Genomic DNA, 17841 nt, shown 5'->3' with positions numbered 1-17841 from the left:
ACAACAACAATACGGATAATAACAATACAACAGTAACAACACAAACAGCAGAACGCACAGAGCCACTCTCACCGCCCACTGCCACGTGCGGTCCCGAGCTGTGACTGCCTTCCCGCCTCCCAGCTCCCCCAATCAGAACCCAGCATGACGGCACATGGTATCGAATACCCTGTTCTGTTTGGCCAGGTTGGGTCAGCCCACCCAGTTGTGTCCCCTCCTGGCTCCTGGTGAAAATTAACCCTGTCCTGGCCGAACCCAGGACACAATGCAAAATGGAAATGATTTGGCTGAAAAAAAAATCTCAGAATCCAGAGAACTTCATTGAGTAAAATAGATTAAAAGGTGATATAGACAACCCAGAAATAGCTCAATAGGAATGTTTTTTTGCAGTGTCACATTATAAATAAAGCACATAAAGAAAACTTGTTGAGCCTTTTCAGTTTTTATATTCTATATTGCCAGAGATGGATACAGCTTCACAGTTTAATTGTCTGTATTATATAGATCTGAGTATTTCAAATCAATCTAGTATAGGTTTTTGTTTAAATCTTTAAGCTACTGTTACTACTGTTGTATTCATCTTCAAAATCAGTGATTTTGTTGCATTACGCTTAGTTTGTCCATACTATCAAAACTCTAGCCACTTCTTCCCTTGGAAGTCACTTTTCAAATATCTTGTTTAAAACCAAAACCATAAAAAATAAGCAAAAAAACCCCAAACAAACAAAAAGACCCAAAACCAAAACCCTTTCCTATTATTGCACATCTCACACAAGTTTACATATATATAAAAATATATATAAAAACATGCTACAATTTTTTAAAAAGGTCTATGGCACTTTAAAGAGTATAAGTTTACAAAATCAATCAAACCACAAATATTTGAAGAATTCTTCAATACCACAAAACCAAAGTTAAACTGAACTAATTGGCACACAGGTTTTAAAGAATCCACAGCAAGTTCTTATAGCTCTTATGCAGTGCATGTACATTAAGAAGTAGTTACACTCCGCAGCCCCCTCATGAAATTAATTGAATTAGCTTTAAGCTGATTTCTCTCTGTTTTTGTTTTTTTCCATAACATCTTTGAAAGCTACTGCTGAGATGAAATTCAGGAACAACTTTAAATAGCTGTCTAATTTAACGAGCGCACCCTATACCTGAATCTGCAATATGCACCATCTTATCACTTGCTAGAAAATTAGAAGTCTGAGAAAAAGAAATTCTGACTTTTTTTCTGTATTTTTTCCCAACCTGTCTTCTATCTGTGCTATGTGATAAACATGAATATTCTTGCAAGTTAGTTGATTACGCTGTTGCAGAGCAACATGATGGTATACCAGCAACAAGCAGAATCACAGAATCACAGAATGGTAGGGGTTGGAAGGGACCTCTGTGGGTCATCTAGTCCAACCCTCCTGCCGAAGCAGGGTCACCTACAGCAGGCTGCACAGGACCTTATCCAGGTGGGTCTTGAATATCTCCAGAGAAGGAGACTCCACAACCTCCCTGGGCAGCCTGTTCCAGTGCTCCGTCACCCTCAGAGGGAAGAAGTTCTTCCTCATGTTCAGACGGAACTTCCTATGCTTCAGTTTGTGCCCATTGCCCCTTGTCCTGTCACTGGGCACCACTGAAAAGAGCTTGGCCCCATCCTCCTGACACCCACCCTTCAGATATTTGTAAGCATTTATTAGGTCCCCTCGCAGCCTTCTCTTCTTCAGGCTGAACAAGGCCAGCTCCCTCAGCCTCTCCTCGTAGGGGAGATGTTCCAGTCCCCTCACCATCCTTGTAGCCCTCCGCTGGACTCTCTCCAGTAGCTCTTCATCTTTCTTGAACTGGGGAGCCCAGAAGTGGACACAGTACTCCAGATGAGGCCTCACCAGGGCAGTGTAGAGGGGAAGGAGAACCTCCCTCGTCCTGCTGGCCACACTCTTCTTGATGCACCCCAAAAAGCTGGTTCTTCTTGGTTACAAATGCAAACAAAAGCAACACATGCCACTGAAAATACTTCCTTTGTACTTAAAAACCCCACTATTACATTTTTTGTAAGCGCTCTGTAGATCATAGCAGAGGTCAGATAGTAACGTATATGAAGGATGGTCATTATTTGCTTCTAAGCCAAAGCACAGCTAAGCTAGTGCCCCAGACTCTGGAGCGCACACTCCAGTATGGGGCTCAGGACGGACATCAGAAGGATGGTTTGAACCACTTTGCAGCTGTGCTGGACAAGCCAAGTGCATGCTCTTCAGATGGTATGTTTGTGTGTTATAGGAAAAAAGAAGGCAAGATGAAAAACACAGGTGTGGACATGCTGGCTGTGATTTTTGTCCTCAGGCATTGCTTTGTGCTATTAATTATGATTTGTTAAAATCTTGCTTCGTGCAGGCAGTTGGCATAAATGGTTCCAGTCCATCATAACTTTGTTTTTTAAAATTAAATACTTAAATGTTAATTATCCTTTTTAAACTACAATACAGTGGAAGTGGGCTGCAGAAGCAGGTGAATGCAAGAGGCAGCTAGATTAAAGCAATCTCTTTTTAATATGAGCAGAAACTGACCTTGGTTTTTGCACAGTGGCTCAGAGATCACCTCCACATCCATCCAGCATGTGGCTTGAATGCACGCTGGGCACAGATGCGCGCAAGCTGGGAGCTGGGCCTGGTTTGCTCCACAGCTTGATTGGGCTGAGGCGGTGTCTGTGCTGCACAGCAGGCACAGAAGGGATGCTCAAACACCGCGACTGCTGGTGTTTGCCCATGCTCGAGGCTAGCCCTGGGCTTGCAGTCGTAACTGCTGAACAAGTCTTGTATTGTGAATGACTTGAGCAGTGTATTGAAACTAGCTATATCTACTGTACAGTAACAATTTTTTTATATCTATAAATAACTAATGGCACACTTTAATGGACTGACCAGGCATAAATGAGAATCTCTGCTCCATATTATACAGTGAAGTGATGGAGAACAACACTGGCACTGGATGATGTTAAACATCACCAAGAAGTAAGAAGAGAAGTTTAAAATTCACTTAACATTTCATTAGAATTACTTCTCAGATTAATTCTTCCCAATGCTCCTAAGCCACAGTTGCATAATTCCTTTTTTTTTTAAATACCTTTTGAATTTGTTTTCAGAAATAGTTCTAGTAAGTGATGTAATGCCACAAGTAATACAAACAACTGCCTTTGAGGAAGGAATGTCATTTGTGGCAAGGTCTGTTTTATTTCTGCTGATTTAGTTGGAAAAGGGTCCATACTACATTCACAACATAATGCCCAGCTGTGCCATGGGGAGTGGACATCTGCTTGGGATTTCAGGAGTTTCTAATAAAGGCTGTAGAAATATTTCTAACAATGGTATTTCTAACAATTTTATCAGAATCGGGTGAAATCCACTGTAACAACAGCTTCTTTGCCTAGTCAATGAAACCAGAATCATTTACCTGCTAAGTAACAAGTGGCACACACCTTGCACTGTAAGTTTCAAGACAAAGAAACCTGGCAGGGTCTCAGCTTTAACTGCTTAAATATTGATGTCAATGGTGTCACATCAACTTTGCTCCCTCCTTCATATACTTACTATCCAAGGTAAGGCACTGTACTTTAAGGAAGTTCAGTATCAAAAAGCAGCTCAGTGAAAAGTATGGTACCAAATCAGGTGGTGGTGAAATATTCACAGGTGAGGGGAGCCCTTGGAAACAAAGCCTAATTAAAATAGGCTTCTCCTTTGTATAAGAAAAAAAAAAATGTGCTGGCTTTTATTATTTTAAATGCAAATTCTTCAAAGTGACCAAAGTAGGTAAGGCAATCTGATCAATCAGAATTTGTTAGTTATAACAACAACATTCCTGCTATATACGCGTAATTCTGCACCTCCCCAATCGGATTAATAAATTCCACCATGTCCTGATAATAGAATGAAACTAAAACTCCCCAAGTATTTACATTTTGCTTTCTTGGGATCCTTTGATCCTCATTGCCCAGCAAGGAAGAAAGACCATTTCAGTAGTTCAGAGCTGGAATGCATGGGGCTCGATCACACAAATGGTGGAAACAGGTAAGCAGATCTGCTTGTCCAGTCAATGGAAAGCAAGTTAAGATCCATGTGCTGGTGTTTATCTCACTGGAGTTAAAGGAGGCAGATAAGGTTTTTTCCTTCTTCTAGTTCTTCTTGCACTTTGTCACTGGATCTGGCTATTTCAGCTTCTGCTGAGAACACTGCACAGATGAACGTCAGAATAGTGCCACCAATAGCTATGTAGAAAGCCCAGCCCAAGTAGCAGTCTCCTAGTTTGTAAGCAGAAGCATAAGGTCCACAACAGCTTATTGCTTTCTGGCATCCCCAACCTGCAGGATAAAGTATCAAGCCTAAGATAAGGAAGAGGCCTAGACATAAAAACAGAAAGAAAAGCGAAGTTAAACAAATGATCAATTTGACACCAAACACAGTACATGTAGCAATGGTTATCATGGTGACTACTCACTCACAAGTACCAGGATTGGAAGAAGATAACTCTTCCCCATCCATCCTTCCTTTACTGATTGTTCCCTAGTATATATATATCGTGCAGTGTTTTATCTAAACTTGGAGCTACCCTACGATTTTTCTCATATGAAAGCTCTATTTCATATGATAATGACTTTATTCTTAATTTTAATCCCTGCATTCCTTCTACATCCTTTGATTTTACACTATATTGCTAGGTACACAGAGCTTGCAAAACATTTGAGCATCTATACCTACTGTTTATACTTCCACTTTTCAAATACTTAGGAATGTTTGCATCCACTTTTGAATTCGTGTTTAGCTAGCCCTCTTTCAGCTTTATTTAATCATTCATCATAAACATTTTTACCTTTTTCCTCTGGATTTTTCTTACCTTTATTTTCTTGCCTGGAAAAAATAAAATTTCAAACTGCATTTGCTTATTTGGCCACAGTAGGACATAGCAGACAAATAATACGGCCAGTTCAATAAGCTACTTTTCCAGTGAAGGGATTCTGGAGTCAGCCACAAACTAACAGATCTAAACACTCACTGCCAGTGCATAGGTAACACTGGGATCCTCTAAACAGGTGATCAGCTGCTGCAGAAGGAAAGCACATTTCTAGTGATGCGTGAGCAAAAGCCTCAACTCCTGATTTTGCTAAACCACTTGAACACCCTGCTGTGCCTCAGCCTGGAAGATAAAAGCTCAAACTAGATGTTTTGCCCATCTGATTGTCTCTCATATTGGTAGTTATCTTTCCTGTGGCACCATGCCACAATAAGTTACGGCAGTCACAAAACAAGCAAAGCAAGCAAAAGCAAGCAGAAGAAATTTATTGGTTAATCATAACGTTTTTATAACTCCCTGTCCCCTATCCCCAGAGTCTCATTGGTGAGGGTCTTTTGGCATGTGGCTCCTTTGTTCTTCTGATTGGTCATCATGCGTCCGTCCACATGGCCTTCACGCTTATCAAAGACTTGGATTTCCCCATGCTGTTTCTTCATTCCTTTCCTCCTGTTTTTCAACCACAGGTGCACAAAATAATTAGCTCATAGATATGGCTCTATTCCATCAAGACCATCAAGGCCACCCATGGCCCAGGAGATTCCCACATCTCCCCCTTTTTGTTTTTCTACCAAAAATGCAGTGTTTACCATCATCTGCAGGGCCCTTTGCAGACAGGATAGCAAACACGGAATGATGAGAAGGAGGCCACAGATAACACACAATAGAATTAACTCAATCTTCATCAAACCTTTAAGCCAACCACTAATTCCCCAATCACTAAAAAGACTTTCTATCCAACCCCATCCATCATCAATCTGCAGCTTTTTAACTTCCTCTTTCAGCCGTTGAAGGCTACGATGAATAGATTCCGAGTGATCAGAGAGATTCATACAACACATATCGTCAAATTCTTCACACCCATGCCCTTGTGCTAAAAGTAAAAAATCAATTGCTGCGCGATTTTGCAAGGTTGCTTGTCTAACCGAATCAACATCTAAAAGCAAACTACTTAAGGCCTGAGAAGTAGCATTAGTCTGCTTGGCTAGCCAACATCCCAGTTTCTTCAGGGTAGCTAGAGCCTGAGAGGCTGCAATCCCGGGAGCTAAAAATGATGCAGTGCTTATTTCACCACTATTCCAAAATTCAATATTGTCTTTGCAATCTGAGGTAAAAGCATGAATTGCCTTTTCCCTCGGTATCGTGTATTTCGGTGATCCATTATTATGGTCTGATTTGGTGTTAAAAGCGTTAATCTCCCTAGACTACAGGGACCTTCCTTTACATGGGATGGGATGGCCGGCCGAGCACTATCCCCACAAATGAGAAATACTCCATGGGGTAAAGCAAGTGGTTGATTAGTCGATTTAGATATGTTACTTGTGGTATAGTTGCACCAAGCGCTTGCATTGCGATATATAATGTTCAATGTATTAACGCTCCATGCATGTCTTTGATTTCTCCCTGTATAGTTAAAAAACAAACAAAAGTCCATTTGTATGGAGTTAAGTAACTCTGTCTCTTGAGGCTCTAACTGGACCAACAGCAGTTGAACCGTCCATAGGCCCCACATATCAGTGACTTTGCCGTTGTTCAGGGGTACCACACTGGTCAGTGCCGGTAGTATGGGCCATGCATCCAAAGGGACACCAACAAGGCATGTGGAAATGGGGGTTCTCTGGGGATGCAATGGACAGGTAAATTGAATCTTGTCCTGTTAGACTTGCTAGCGTGACCTACACACTTGTTTTTGGTTGTGGTGGCACCCATATTGCTTGTATACATGCAATCAAGCTTAAGAGGATCGTTATCATTTCCACCTTGTATACCGATCTGTGTTACAGCACACGCACGTTCCCAACGGCTCACCTCTCCAGGTGTCAAAATTGCCGGCTGGCTACGGACTCTCCTCGTCCATCCAACAGCCTCGTTGGGCTCTGCTGTCACTGCTCACCATCCGCGGTCAATGCCTCAGCAAGATAGCCTCACACGGGGCACCATTTGTGGCAGCACGCCACAATAAGTTACAGCAGTCACAAAGCAAGAAAAGCAAGCAGAAGCAAGCAGAAGCAGGAGAAATTTATTGGTTAATCACAACATTTTTATATCCCCCTGTCCCCTATCCCCAGAGTCTCATTGGTGAGGGTCTTTTGGCATGCAGCTCCTTTGTTCTTCTGATTGGTCATCATGCATCCATTCACACGGCCTTCATGCTTATCAAAGAGTTGGATTTCCCCATGCTGTTTCTTCATTCCTTTCCTTCTGTTTTTCAACCACAGGTGCACAAAATAATTGGCTCATAGATATGGCTCTATTCCATCAAGATCATCAAGGCCACCTGCAACCCAGATGATTCCCACACTTTCCTATGAGGACCAGTCTGTATCTTAGCAGTGAAGGGCTTCATTAAGGAAATTAAAAGTCACGTTAGAGTCCCTGTACACATAATGTGTCTTTGTACAAAGGTGAGAGATTTAATCAAAATGCCTAATATACTAGTGGCTACAATGCTTTCCTATGAGCGCTGTGTATTGCATTTGCGTGGCAAGGTTTTGGTAGCAGAGGGGCTACATGGGTGGCTTCTGTGGGACACAATGAGTTAAAACCAGATCTCCTTCCTACAAGGTATGTAAATAAACATCAAGACAGCTCATAGGTATCAAAATTTGCTTTCTTTTTTCTTTAAAATTTTACTTATAAGAAGAGGAATAATTATGCAAAATAGTTTTTGCTTAAACACAACCAGTTTATACTGAAAATGAATACAGCCTTCCAGATCCCATAAACATTATCGATTTAGTTGTCCTGCACTGTAAAGCCCTTTATTCAACCTGACACCTTGAGGAAAATAGCTGGTAAAGGTCATCTTCTAGAAGTGGGCTGAAAGTTGTGCTTTTTATGTAGTTGTAGAGGATGGGGACAAAAGCAGATTGCTGTAATAAACAGAAGAGAAAAATGCTGAAGTAAACGGGACTTGTGGATGTGCTGAAGGAGTGAGTACATGATAAAGAGTTAAAAAACAGCGGTTGTGTACTGTCAGCCAGCACATGGACAGCGCGTGATCAGCAGCCTTATTGGCTGACCTGACGCGTGATATGACTACGGATGGACAGAAGTAGAATAGAGAACCTTGTGCAAGTAGCTGCCTTATCGGGATAGAAAGTTCCGAGGATACTAAGGTCCGGGTAAAGATGTATAAAGCACTGCTTGCAAAATAAACTTTTTCTCATTTGTACCACAAGCTGAGTCCGTGCCATCATATGCCACATGTAGGGTGCTGGTTCATCCATAGATTTCAGCCAAACCCAAAATTTCTACTAAGTAATAAAGCAGTCTTCTACCCCATACTAACAGATTACCAAGAACAGCTATAAAGACATGTTTGCATCTTCTTCAGTTCGGTTAGACTAGCCCATTCTGCAGTATGTTAGGTTTTCTTAATTGTTTGTTTAAAGAAATTCAGCCAAATGCAAAAAACCTTCCTCACTGAGAAATAAAAAATGGGTCCTAGCTAGTAAGCACTTAATATACACAAAATGCAAAAAAATCATCCAACTGTCTAAAATGAATGTCTATCAATGCCAGACAGTTCACAAAAGAACGTCCTTCCTCCAGCGTTTTTCTAATGATGACACAATGCCACAAGCATGAATGAACTAAATGTCATTATTTGTGGCAGCAAAATCCATTAGTGAGTGATATCCATTCTCTGTGAAGGGATTTCATCACTGCTAACATTTAAGAACCAATGACAAATTTTATGCAGTGTTTCTTGGCTGATTGGCCAAACTACATTAAGTATAAAGTATTGCTTTATCTTGGACAGACCTGGATAAGCTGTGCTTTCGTCCTGCTGAGCCCAGCAGCTTCTTCAGACTAAAAAACAGCAGTTCCTTCTCCTCTGTTCATCACTAGTTTACTGTTCTGCGTAACCAGCATGACTACATGATGTATTTTCCTGATTGTACATTGGTATGGTCCAGTTGCCATTTTTTCTCTAATGATCACAAGCCCTTTGGTAGTTAAAAATGACCATCACTGAAGTAAGAAAACAAATCTGAAATGTAAATGTAGCTGATGCCACCACTTTTAAAGTTTACCCCCCTCATCACTAACAAACCTAGAGAGCTTGTGTTTAACTGCAAACCTTAAAGGAAGGGGTTAAAGGGATTTTAGTAGAAGCAGCCTTGCCTAATAGTTAAGGAATTTAGTAGAAGCAGCACTGCCTGATAGTTACTGTGCAGAGAACCGATAGTGCTTAAATTAACTGAGGCAGAGAGTCTTGCATTTCCTTACAAAGGGGGTAGTTCCTGATAAAGGCTGGGGAGTTGCCTAGGACCGGCTAAGACTGACCTTGCAGTTTGGATGGAAGCCAGAAGAGAACTGAGTTTGCCCAGAAACAAAGGTCAATCAGTGAACACTGATGAAGAGGATGAGCCTTCATCTTGGGACCCCCGATGACCACCACCAGGAGGCACTGCGCAAGCGCAGTTGGGTCATGCATATGTATAGGTGGATTGGGAAATCTGATGAATATGTAATACTTGACTGTATAAATTGAAGAGGCAAGTTACTGCCCGGCACGCACGACTTTGGTGGGACTACCCCCCGTGCCGCCCGTCGCCAAATAAACATACCTACTTTACAATCTTACAGACTGTGGAGTCTGTTTTCCGCACGTCGGTTTTGGCAAGCCAGCCAGGAGATCTCTACTCGGCCGTGGGAGCGACTGCGGAGCAGACGCTCCTAGGCATGCCCTGGGCACTTTCCTCGGAGAAGCCTCTGCTGCCGGCCGCTCACCCGGAGAGCAGACAACAACCTCCTGAAGCCGCAGATATGAACGGTATGTTTTGTAGGGAAGGGCCTGTAAGTTGTACGCGAAGGGTAAGTCGTACGCATGGCCGGGGCTGCTGGTAAATCGCGCAGAGACGTCTGGCGTGCAGCATAGTCCCTGTGGGAAAGGGTACCCTGGTAAGGAGGGGGGTTTGCTGACCAATAGAGCGGCCGTTAGCGATCTTGAGGGTAGATCGAGCAAATCCGAGGTTACCGCTGCATCCCAGTGTCAGGAGCCAGGACAGACCTGCTAATGATTGGTATATAAGAAGCAGGAGAAGGGTAAGCGGACCTCCGCGCAATTGTGCTCGGGTTGTTTCTATATGAATGTTAACTGCAATGGCATTTGGGTTGTTTTTGTATGAATGTTAGCTGCAATTGTGTTCGGGTTTTTTCGGTATGAATGTTAACTGCAATCGCATTTGGGTTGTTTTGTATGAATGTTAGCTGCAAGCGATAATGTTATAATTTGAATGCCCAGGGATTTTGTGTTAGAAGTATTGTCTTTGTGCGTGTGTATGTGTGGTTGAGACACATCATTGCTGTGAAGTGAGTGGGAGTCCCGATCTGCGATTCTGTAACTCCACAAAGAGCATGGCCAGAGACAGACAAAGCGCTTGGAACGATTATAAAGCTTGTAAATCTTTTTAACTTGCAAGTTGATCTGCCGTAGTACCTAACCACTCTCCTAAGTGACGGGGAACGGGAACTGGCTAATTATTAAAGTGGCAGAGCGAAGGAAATCAATCCTTAGGTGGTTTGGGCTCGAACCTTGGGAGTATTTGAATGAGGGGGGGGATTGGATACAAAGGGGAGAAGAAAGGTTTTATTTGAAAGGGGCATACGTGACTCCCACAGGGTGGAAGGTGGCTTAAAAAGTGGTATTGTGTATCTAACAGGCGAGGAGTGCAGTGTCCTAGGTGCCTTCCCCGGACCCCACGGTTTTATATTTGGGAAAGAACTCACCAAGAAATTGAGGTAGTGAAGCTGGTGTGTGGAAGGGAAAATTTGATTCCGGAAATTTGAGATGTGTGGGAGAAAGATTGGGAGGAAACTATAATGAGTTGTAAGAAACGATTCGTGTAGAAATTTATTAAAAGAATAGCAAAAGTCGAATTAAAGGGGCAGTAAGTCGTGAAATGGGTAACACTCAGGGAGGAATTTTGAAAAAGAGTCCTTTAGGCTGTGTACTTGCTCACTGGAAAGACATTGTTGGGACCGGAGGCATAGAAAGTAAAAGGACCCTTGTCAAATTTTACAATCAATGGTGGCCTCTATGTAAATTGGAAGATGGGGCCAAGTGGCCATTAAATGGGTCAATAGACTGTAATACCCTTTTGCAGCTAATGCTGTTTTTGAGGAGAGAAGGAAAATGGGATGAGGTCTCATATGCGGATATGTTTTTCACCCTCCGAAACCATCCGGAGTGACAAAGGGACTGTGGAATAATACCGCCACAGGACCCTATGGTACTCGCACTTGAGCGAGAAAATAATAAAGAACTCAGAGGTAAACTGAGGCGGTGTTGTTCGGCATGTAGCATTGGGCAAAGATGTACTAAAGCTAATAAAATTCACCAGGCGCCAGAACAGGATCTAACTGACTTGTTCAAGACTCCCCCTCGGTCACAGGAACAGGACGCGGACTCGGACAAAACCTCCACTCCTTCAAATAGCCCTGTGTCTTCCCGGACTAGGAAGAAGTCTACCTCAACAGCTTTACAAGCACCTCTTCGAGAGGCAGTAGGACCTGAAAGTGGAACAACGTTGGTTAAAGTACCCTTCTCCACTAATGATCTAGAAGCCTGGGAAAGGGTGGCTCAGGAATATCGGACCGACCCAGCAAGGGTCGCTAAACATTTTAAAATTATGATAAAACAACGTAATCCTGACTAGGATGATGTAACTGAAACAGAGAAACAGTTAATTCTGAAAACTGCAGGTGATTTGGCTGAAAACCACTATAAAGAGAGGGGGGGTGAGGTTAAGGATTATTTCCCCCTCCAAGACCCGAATTGGGATGCTAACAGGTCTGTTCACAGGGAAAGGTTGCAGGCATACTGAGAGTAGATTTTTTTAAAGGAATGGAGAAGGCCATTCCCAAAAATATAAATTGGTCAGCTTTATATGCAGTTAAACAGCATCCTTCCGAGTCCGTAACACACCACTGGACCCTGGGTCAGAGGTAGGAATACAACTAGTCTCCCTATTTTTGGGGCAGTCTACGGTAGGCATTAGGCACAAACTCCAGAAGTTGCGCCCCACAGAAGGGAGAAATTTGGAAGTCTTACTGGATGAAGCATAGAAAGTGTTTAGCAACTGAGAGGAAAGGTGCAAACAAGGACAAAGGAGAATGGTAACAATTGTCAGGGAAGAGGGAGAGAGAAAACCTAGACGAGAACCGTCCTGATTAGGCAGAGACCAATGTGCATTGTGTAAGAGGTTTGGTTGTTGCGGTGGCATCAAGGACTCGACCAATATGATCCATAACAGTCAACTTTATTAGCGAAGAATCTAGATTATATAGACAGCACTCAATTATGATTAGTCACTATACATAAACACTCAGTGCAACACTCAGCTATGATTGGTTACTATACATAAAAACATCTATCAATAAAACACCCCGGTTACATAATCAATACTCAAACTATGATTGGTCAGTATTCATAGAACGACTGTTTACCTGCAGCTGGCCTGAGAACGACTGTCTTTCCCACAGCCAGCCTGAGAAAGGTCTTGAGGCCTGTGCTGCTTGAAGCCTGTGCTACTACAAACCGACCGAGTCCATATTCAGAGTGTCTGGGTTGCTCACAATATGTCCCTGTTCTTCCAGAAAACCTACAAATCCCCCTTTTTGTTTTTGAGCAACCCAGATACCGTTAAACGTCTTCTTAACCACCATTATGGCACAACTTATCAAGCATCCAAAAATGCATAGCACGATCAGAATCGTAATCAACATCGCTATTCCCTGTTTGACCAGATCCAACACCCACTGATGCCCAGGTGACTGAGCCAGTCTGTCAGTCTTGACTCTACCTCTATAACGTTCAAATTTTTGCGTAGCTCACTCAATTGTTGATGTATCAATTTTGAGTGGTCATACAAATTCATACAACACATTCCTTCAAAATCTTCACACTCATGTCCTTGTGCTAAAAGCAAAAATCAATTGTCACATGATTTCGTAAATTTGCGTGTTTAACCAAAATCATCATTTAAAACCAAACTACTTAAGGTCTAAGAAGTAACATCAGTCTTCTTGGTTAACCCACATCCCAATTCCTTTGGGGTAGCCAGAGCCTGAAAGGCTGCAATCCTGGGGGCTAAAAATGATGCAGTGATTATTTCACCGTTATTCCAAAATTCGACATTGTGTTTGCAATCTGAGGTAAAAGTATGAATTGCCCTTTTCCCTCGGTATTGTGTATTTCGGTGGCCAATTATCATGATTTGATTTGGTGTTAAAAGCAGTAATCTCCCTATATAGCTAAAAAATAAAACAAAAATCCTTTGGTATGGAGTCAAGTAACTCTATCTCTTGAGGCTCTAACTGGGCCAACGGCGGTTGAACAGTCCATAGGTCCCACATATCAGTGACTGTGCCGTTGTTCGGGGGGACCACACTGGTCAGTGCCGATGGTATGGGCCATGCATCTAAAGAGACAACGACAAGACATGTGGGAAAAGGGGGTTCCCTGGAGATGCTATGGACAGGCAAATCGAATACGGTCTTGTCAGGTCTGCTAGCGTGACCCTCACACTCATTTTGGTTGCAGTGGCACCCATACTGCTTGCATACACCAAATCAAGCTTAAGAGGATCGTTATCATTTCTATCTTATATACCGGTCTGTGTTACAGCAAAAATAGCGGATTGAATAGATCTTACTTACGGTATCGATTCTTTTACAGCGAATGCACAATGGTGTTAAGGTACGATTCAGATAAATGTGTTAATTACCATTAAAATAAATCAAATGCCTTTTACAAAATATACCACGTGCAATAATATATCCACAACAGCGCTTACAGACTAAACGTATAGACATCCGCAGCCTAGTGAGGCCTGATACACCACTCCTTACAGTCTCAAACAAATCACTTGCCATCAAACAGTGTGTTATCACTCAAAATGTCTTCTGATGTTTCAGCAGGCGCTTTAGAGTCTTTTATGGTTGTCTGTTGCTTGTCTAGCGCCGGCTTAATGCACTTCGCTGGGAACCATTTAGGTCCTACATCTGTGGGAACACAAGCATACCCGTGCCCCCACATCAATGGTTCCCATGGCACTGTCCAAGCTCCCGATTGCAAATCCTGTGCCAGCACCTTTGCCTTAGGTCGTATATCAGCATTCTGTAATGACAGAAAATGAGTTAGGATAGGAGGCAATTCTCGAGACGCCGGAAACGTTAGGTGGTTCCAGCTGAACACGGTTTTGTGCAGATGATCATGTACCCGGACATTAGTTCCTGGGAACTTTCTATCCCGATCAGGCAGCTACTTGCACGAGGGTCTCTATTCTACTTTTGTCCAATCCGTAGCCAACTTACACTCCAGGTCAGCTGATGAGGTTGCTGCTGATGATGAGAGCTGACATAATTTTGGCCTTCAGCTTGCTGCCACTTTCTCAGAGGCCCACACAAACTACAATACTAAAAAACAGACATAAGAACACAAATGCCAACTGAAGACATAGAGATGTGAAGTGCATACCATAACCTGCTGGGTATAAAGAAAGATCATATTAACCTGAGAATGATACGTATTGATGGTAAATCTGTTACCTAGCATATGTGTGTATATTGATTTACTTGCATCCAATTTTCTTTCTGGATTTACTTGCATCCAATTTTCTTCCTGTGTGGATGGTGGGACCGAAGCACCGCCTGACCATAATATATCATTATTGTCAGTTGGAGGGGATGCATCTCACCGCGTCAGGCATCGAAATAATGGTGTATCAATAATATGAGCTCAGTAAATTTGCACTTGAGTTATAGGTATACTTATCACACATACAAACATCCCTAACATTTAGTATTGGCTAACCATATTAATCACTTAACGACTCATTAACTTTGTATAGCTAAAATTAATGTATATAAAAGCACGAAGCTGCAAACATCAGCACATCTAATCCCTGTTGCATCAAATGCTTGCAGTCCTGCTAAATCAGAGTCCAAACACAAGAGTCTAAAGCCAAAAAAGAAAACCAGAAAATAATCAATACCTGCAGAAATTATTCCAAACTGGAAGACACAAAACCTGTTACTTAGTCCAGACAAATCCATTAGATCACAGAAACCAAATAAATCCATCAGAACACAGAAATACAAACACTGTAACATAAAACCACACGTTCGTGGTCGCGACCACACACACACACAAGCACACCAAGTTTTCAGCACAAATCCAAATATTTCAAAGACAGGACTTACAATAATATTCAACATTTAACAGACAAATTCCCAAGCCTCGGTTTCAGGAAGAGTACTTTTTTTTCAATTCTGTTTTAGGAAGGATGTTTTCCCTTCTACTCAGGGATATAGCCTGATGTTGAAGCTTTCACTACGACTAACAAGCAGGCAACAAGAAACAATACTGGAAGAATGCCTTTGCCTTATTAATGGTTCGTGCTCAGAACTTTTTTGGTCCAGGGATCAGAGGTTCTCCCCGAGAATCCCTCGGTGCCGGCTGGAGGTCCTGCGATCCCTTAGACCATTGATGTTCAAGAGCAGGGTCCTACCTGGGTACCAAAAATCTATTACCAGAAAGCAGCAAAATAATTAACTCTCTAAAACTTAATGTTGGAGTTCTAGAAAGCAGGCATTCTTTACTGCAGTACTGAACGCACAGGGAATAGTTCTACCAAATGTGTGTACCGAAAAGACACTCCTACTAGATATTTATGCCATGTTAACATAATTAATCATTACATTTCCGAGAAGTGGTTAATATATTCGTGGCCATATGATACCAAAAGATCCATTCCAGAGTCTTCAACTCCTGCGCATTAGCACATCACCAACCTAAAAGAGGATAAGGCTGGAAAACAAAAAACCTCATAAATTATATACAAATTTGTTGGCAAATTGACATTAATTCTGGAGGTAAAGGCAATTGCAATTCTATCTGAAACCTTTTGTAAAATCAGTTTTTGCTTTTGGCATTGATCTTCGGGAAAATAATAAATCTGAGTCCTTTTTAACAAAGTAAATAGAGGGGACAACTCTTCAGTCGTAATGTCAATATTTTCACCTTTCAACAGAGTGAATAACATCATCTAGATAGACCATCTGCAGTAATTGAATTATGCACACTTTTTCCCAACCAAGGCATTGAATGTCAGAAAAGATGATTCTCGCCACGCCACTTGTGGGTTAGGCCGGGCCAGGCCGGCGCGCTGGGCTCGGCAAGGGGGGCGCGGGCCGCGCCGCCGGTTGCCCGGGGTGGGGGCCGCGTGCCCAACCAGGTGTAAGGTTTGCTGACCCGTCTGATGCGGTGGCTGCTGGCGCGGCAGCTGTACAGCATCTGAGGGACTGTGCAGTTTTATGTTGGAATTCACCTTGTTTTGATCTCAGGCCGGGTACGCCAATTGCTGTAGAGGGACCCTGTCGTACACTTTCGGGATGCTAGATTTTGCACCCCACTTCCCATTTCTCTGGATTTAAAGGATCATCAGGTTTTGGCGGATTTACCTCCCGCATTTCTCGTGTTGGGTTAGGAATTTCGTCGTATGTAGGGTTAAATTTCACAAGACTGCGGCTCTGTCCTTGCTTTTGAGATAAGGGCAGAGGAGTAGCAGCCGCTAGTAAGATAGTTTCTGCGGGCTTAAAAGCATTTAAAGCTGTATGCACTAATTTCAAAGTAACAATTTCCTCAGGGATTTTAAGTTGCAACAATTTGTTCTTTCAAAATTCAATGGTTTGTTGTTGTTTTTTGGTTTTTTTTGATGGAGCTTTCGCTCCTTTCTAGGTGACTGTCCCATCCTCCAGCGAGCCGGGGGGGGAAACAGACCCGATTCCTGTTCAGGGCCTGTTGGACCCAGCCCCTGCTCACGGCTTTCTTCAGGTGGTACATTTGCAACAAAAGGACTTTTCTGAATGACTCTGGCCACTTTTTTCTCTGTTAACACATCTTTTAACGCTTCATAAACCAAACACCAAGTTGTTAATACTCGACTCCCATTTACGTCACCCCTTGAAGTATGTTTAAAAGGTAATTCTCCTGACACCTTCCAAGTTAAAATACCAAAAACACGTGGTGATTCCGCGGGCACTCCATTACTTTTGAGTCAGGCTAACAACAGCTCGAAAAAAAGTAGGAGCTAATTATCGCTCCTCTTTGTTGCCGACCTGCATGCACAGAGTCCACGATTCTCTGCCACACATCTAAGTCGAACAACTGATCTGTTTCCCGAGTTTTTACACTCACTGGTATTGTGGTTATCCCGCTTACAGTTCACACACCACTTTAGCTGTCCCTCTCCACTGTACTCCCGACCCTCCCCCGGTTCCCAACCCCCCATCCCACGGCATGGCGCGAGGTGGGGCTGGAAGAGAAAATGGGTTATATGGGTTAGGGACTGGTGGCTCCGGCAGCAACGTGTCCGTAACCTTTTCATCTGTACAACGAGTCACTGGAGTCCTGGGAGACGGTAGCGTAGGTGGAGGAAGTGGAGGATACCGCAGTACAGGATTCGGGGACGTGGGATGATTGGAAGGGGCAGTGGCGGTGCCCGGCTGGTCTGCGGGCGGCGGCGCCTCAGCGCACCCCTCTCCACGGCGCGGTGGCGGTGGCAGCGATTCTGGCAGTGGGGGTGGAAACTCCTGCGCCAGCGGGCCATGCCGCGCGTGCTCCTTCTCCTAGACTGCAGGTTCCCCTGCCTCCACGGGCCACCGACTCTGACCCCCTCCTGCTTTCACAGGCAGCGCGAGGGTGCTGGGACCTGCAAACTGCAAACTAATCGCTGAGCAGGACCCTCCCTCAGGTGTTAACGCAGCGAAAGTAGA

At 43.2% G+C, this 17841-nt stretch overlaps 1 protein-coding gene and 1 pseudogene across 1 annotated transcript in view; both read right to left on the bottom strand.

The window, feature by feature from the left end:
• Positions 1–830: 830 nt before the first annotated feature.
• LOC104331105 (uncharacterized) lies at positions 831–4077 on the bottom strand (annotated as a pseudogene).
• A 50-nt stretch (positions 4078–4127) lies between these two features.
• LOC142365626 (LHFPL tetraspan subfamily member 2 protein-like) overlaps positions 4128–17841 on the bottom strand; it is an 87090-nt gene continuing 73376 nt past the window's right edge. Inside the window, exon 3 of the mRNA XM_075446605.1 lies at positions 4128–4384. Coding sequence (XP_075302720.1) covers positions 4128–4384 — 257 coding nt within the window. The remainder of the gene's footprint in view (positions 4385–17841) is intronic.

This window comes from Opisthocomus hoazin, chromosome W (genome assembly GCF_030867145.1).
Source record: "Opisthocomus hoazin isolate bOpiHoa1 chromosome W, bOpiHoa1.hap1, whole genome shotgun sequence".
Lineage (NCBI taxonomy): Eukaryota > Metazoa > Chordata > Aves > Opisthocomiformes > Opisthocomidae > Opisthocomus > Opisthocomus hoazin.
Note: the sequence above shows the minus strand (reverse complement) of the source record. Positions and strands in the feature narration are given on the sequence as shown.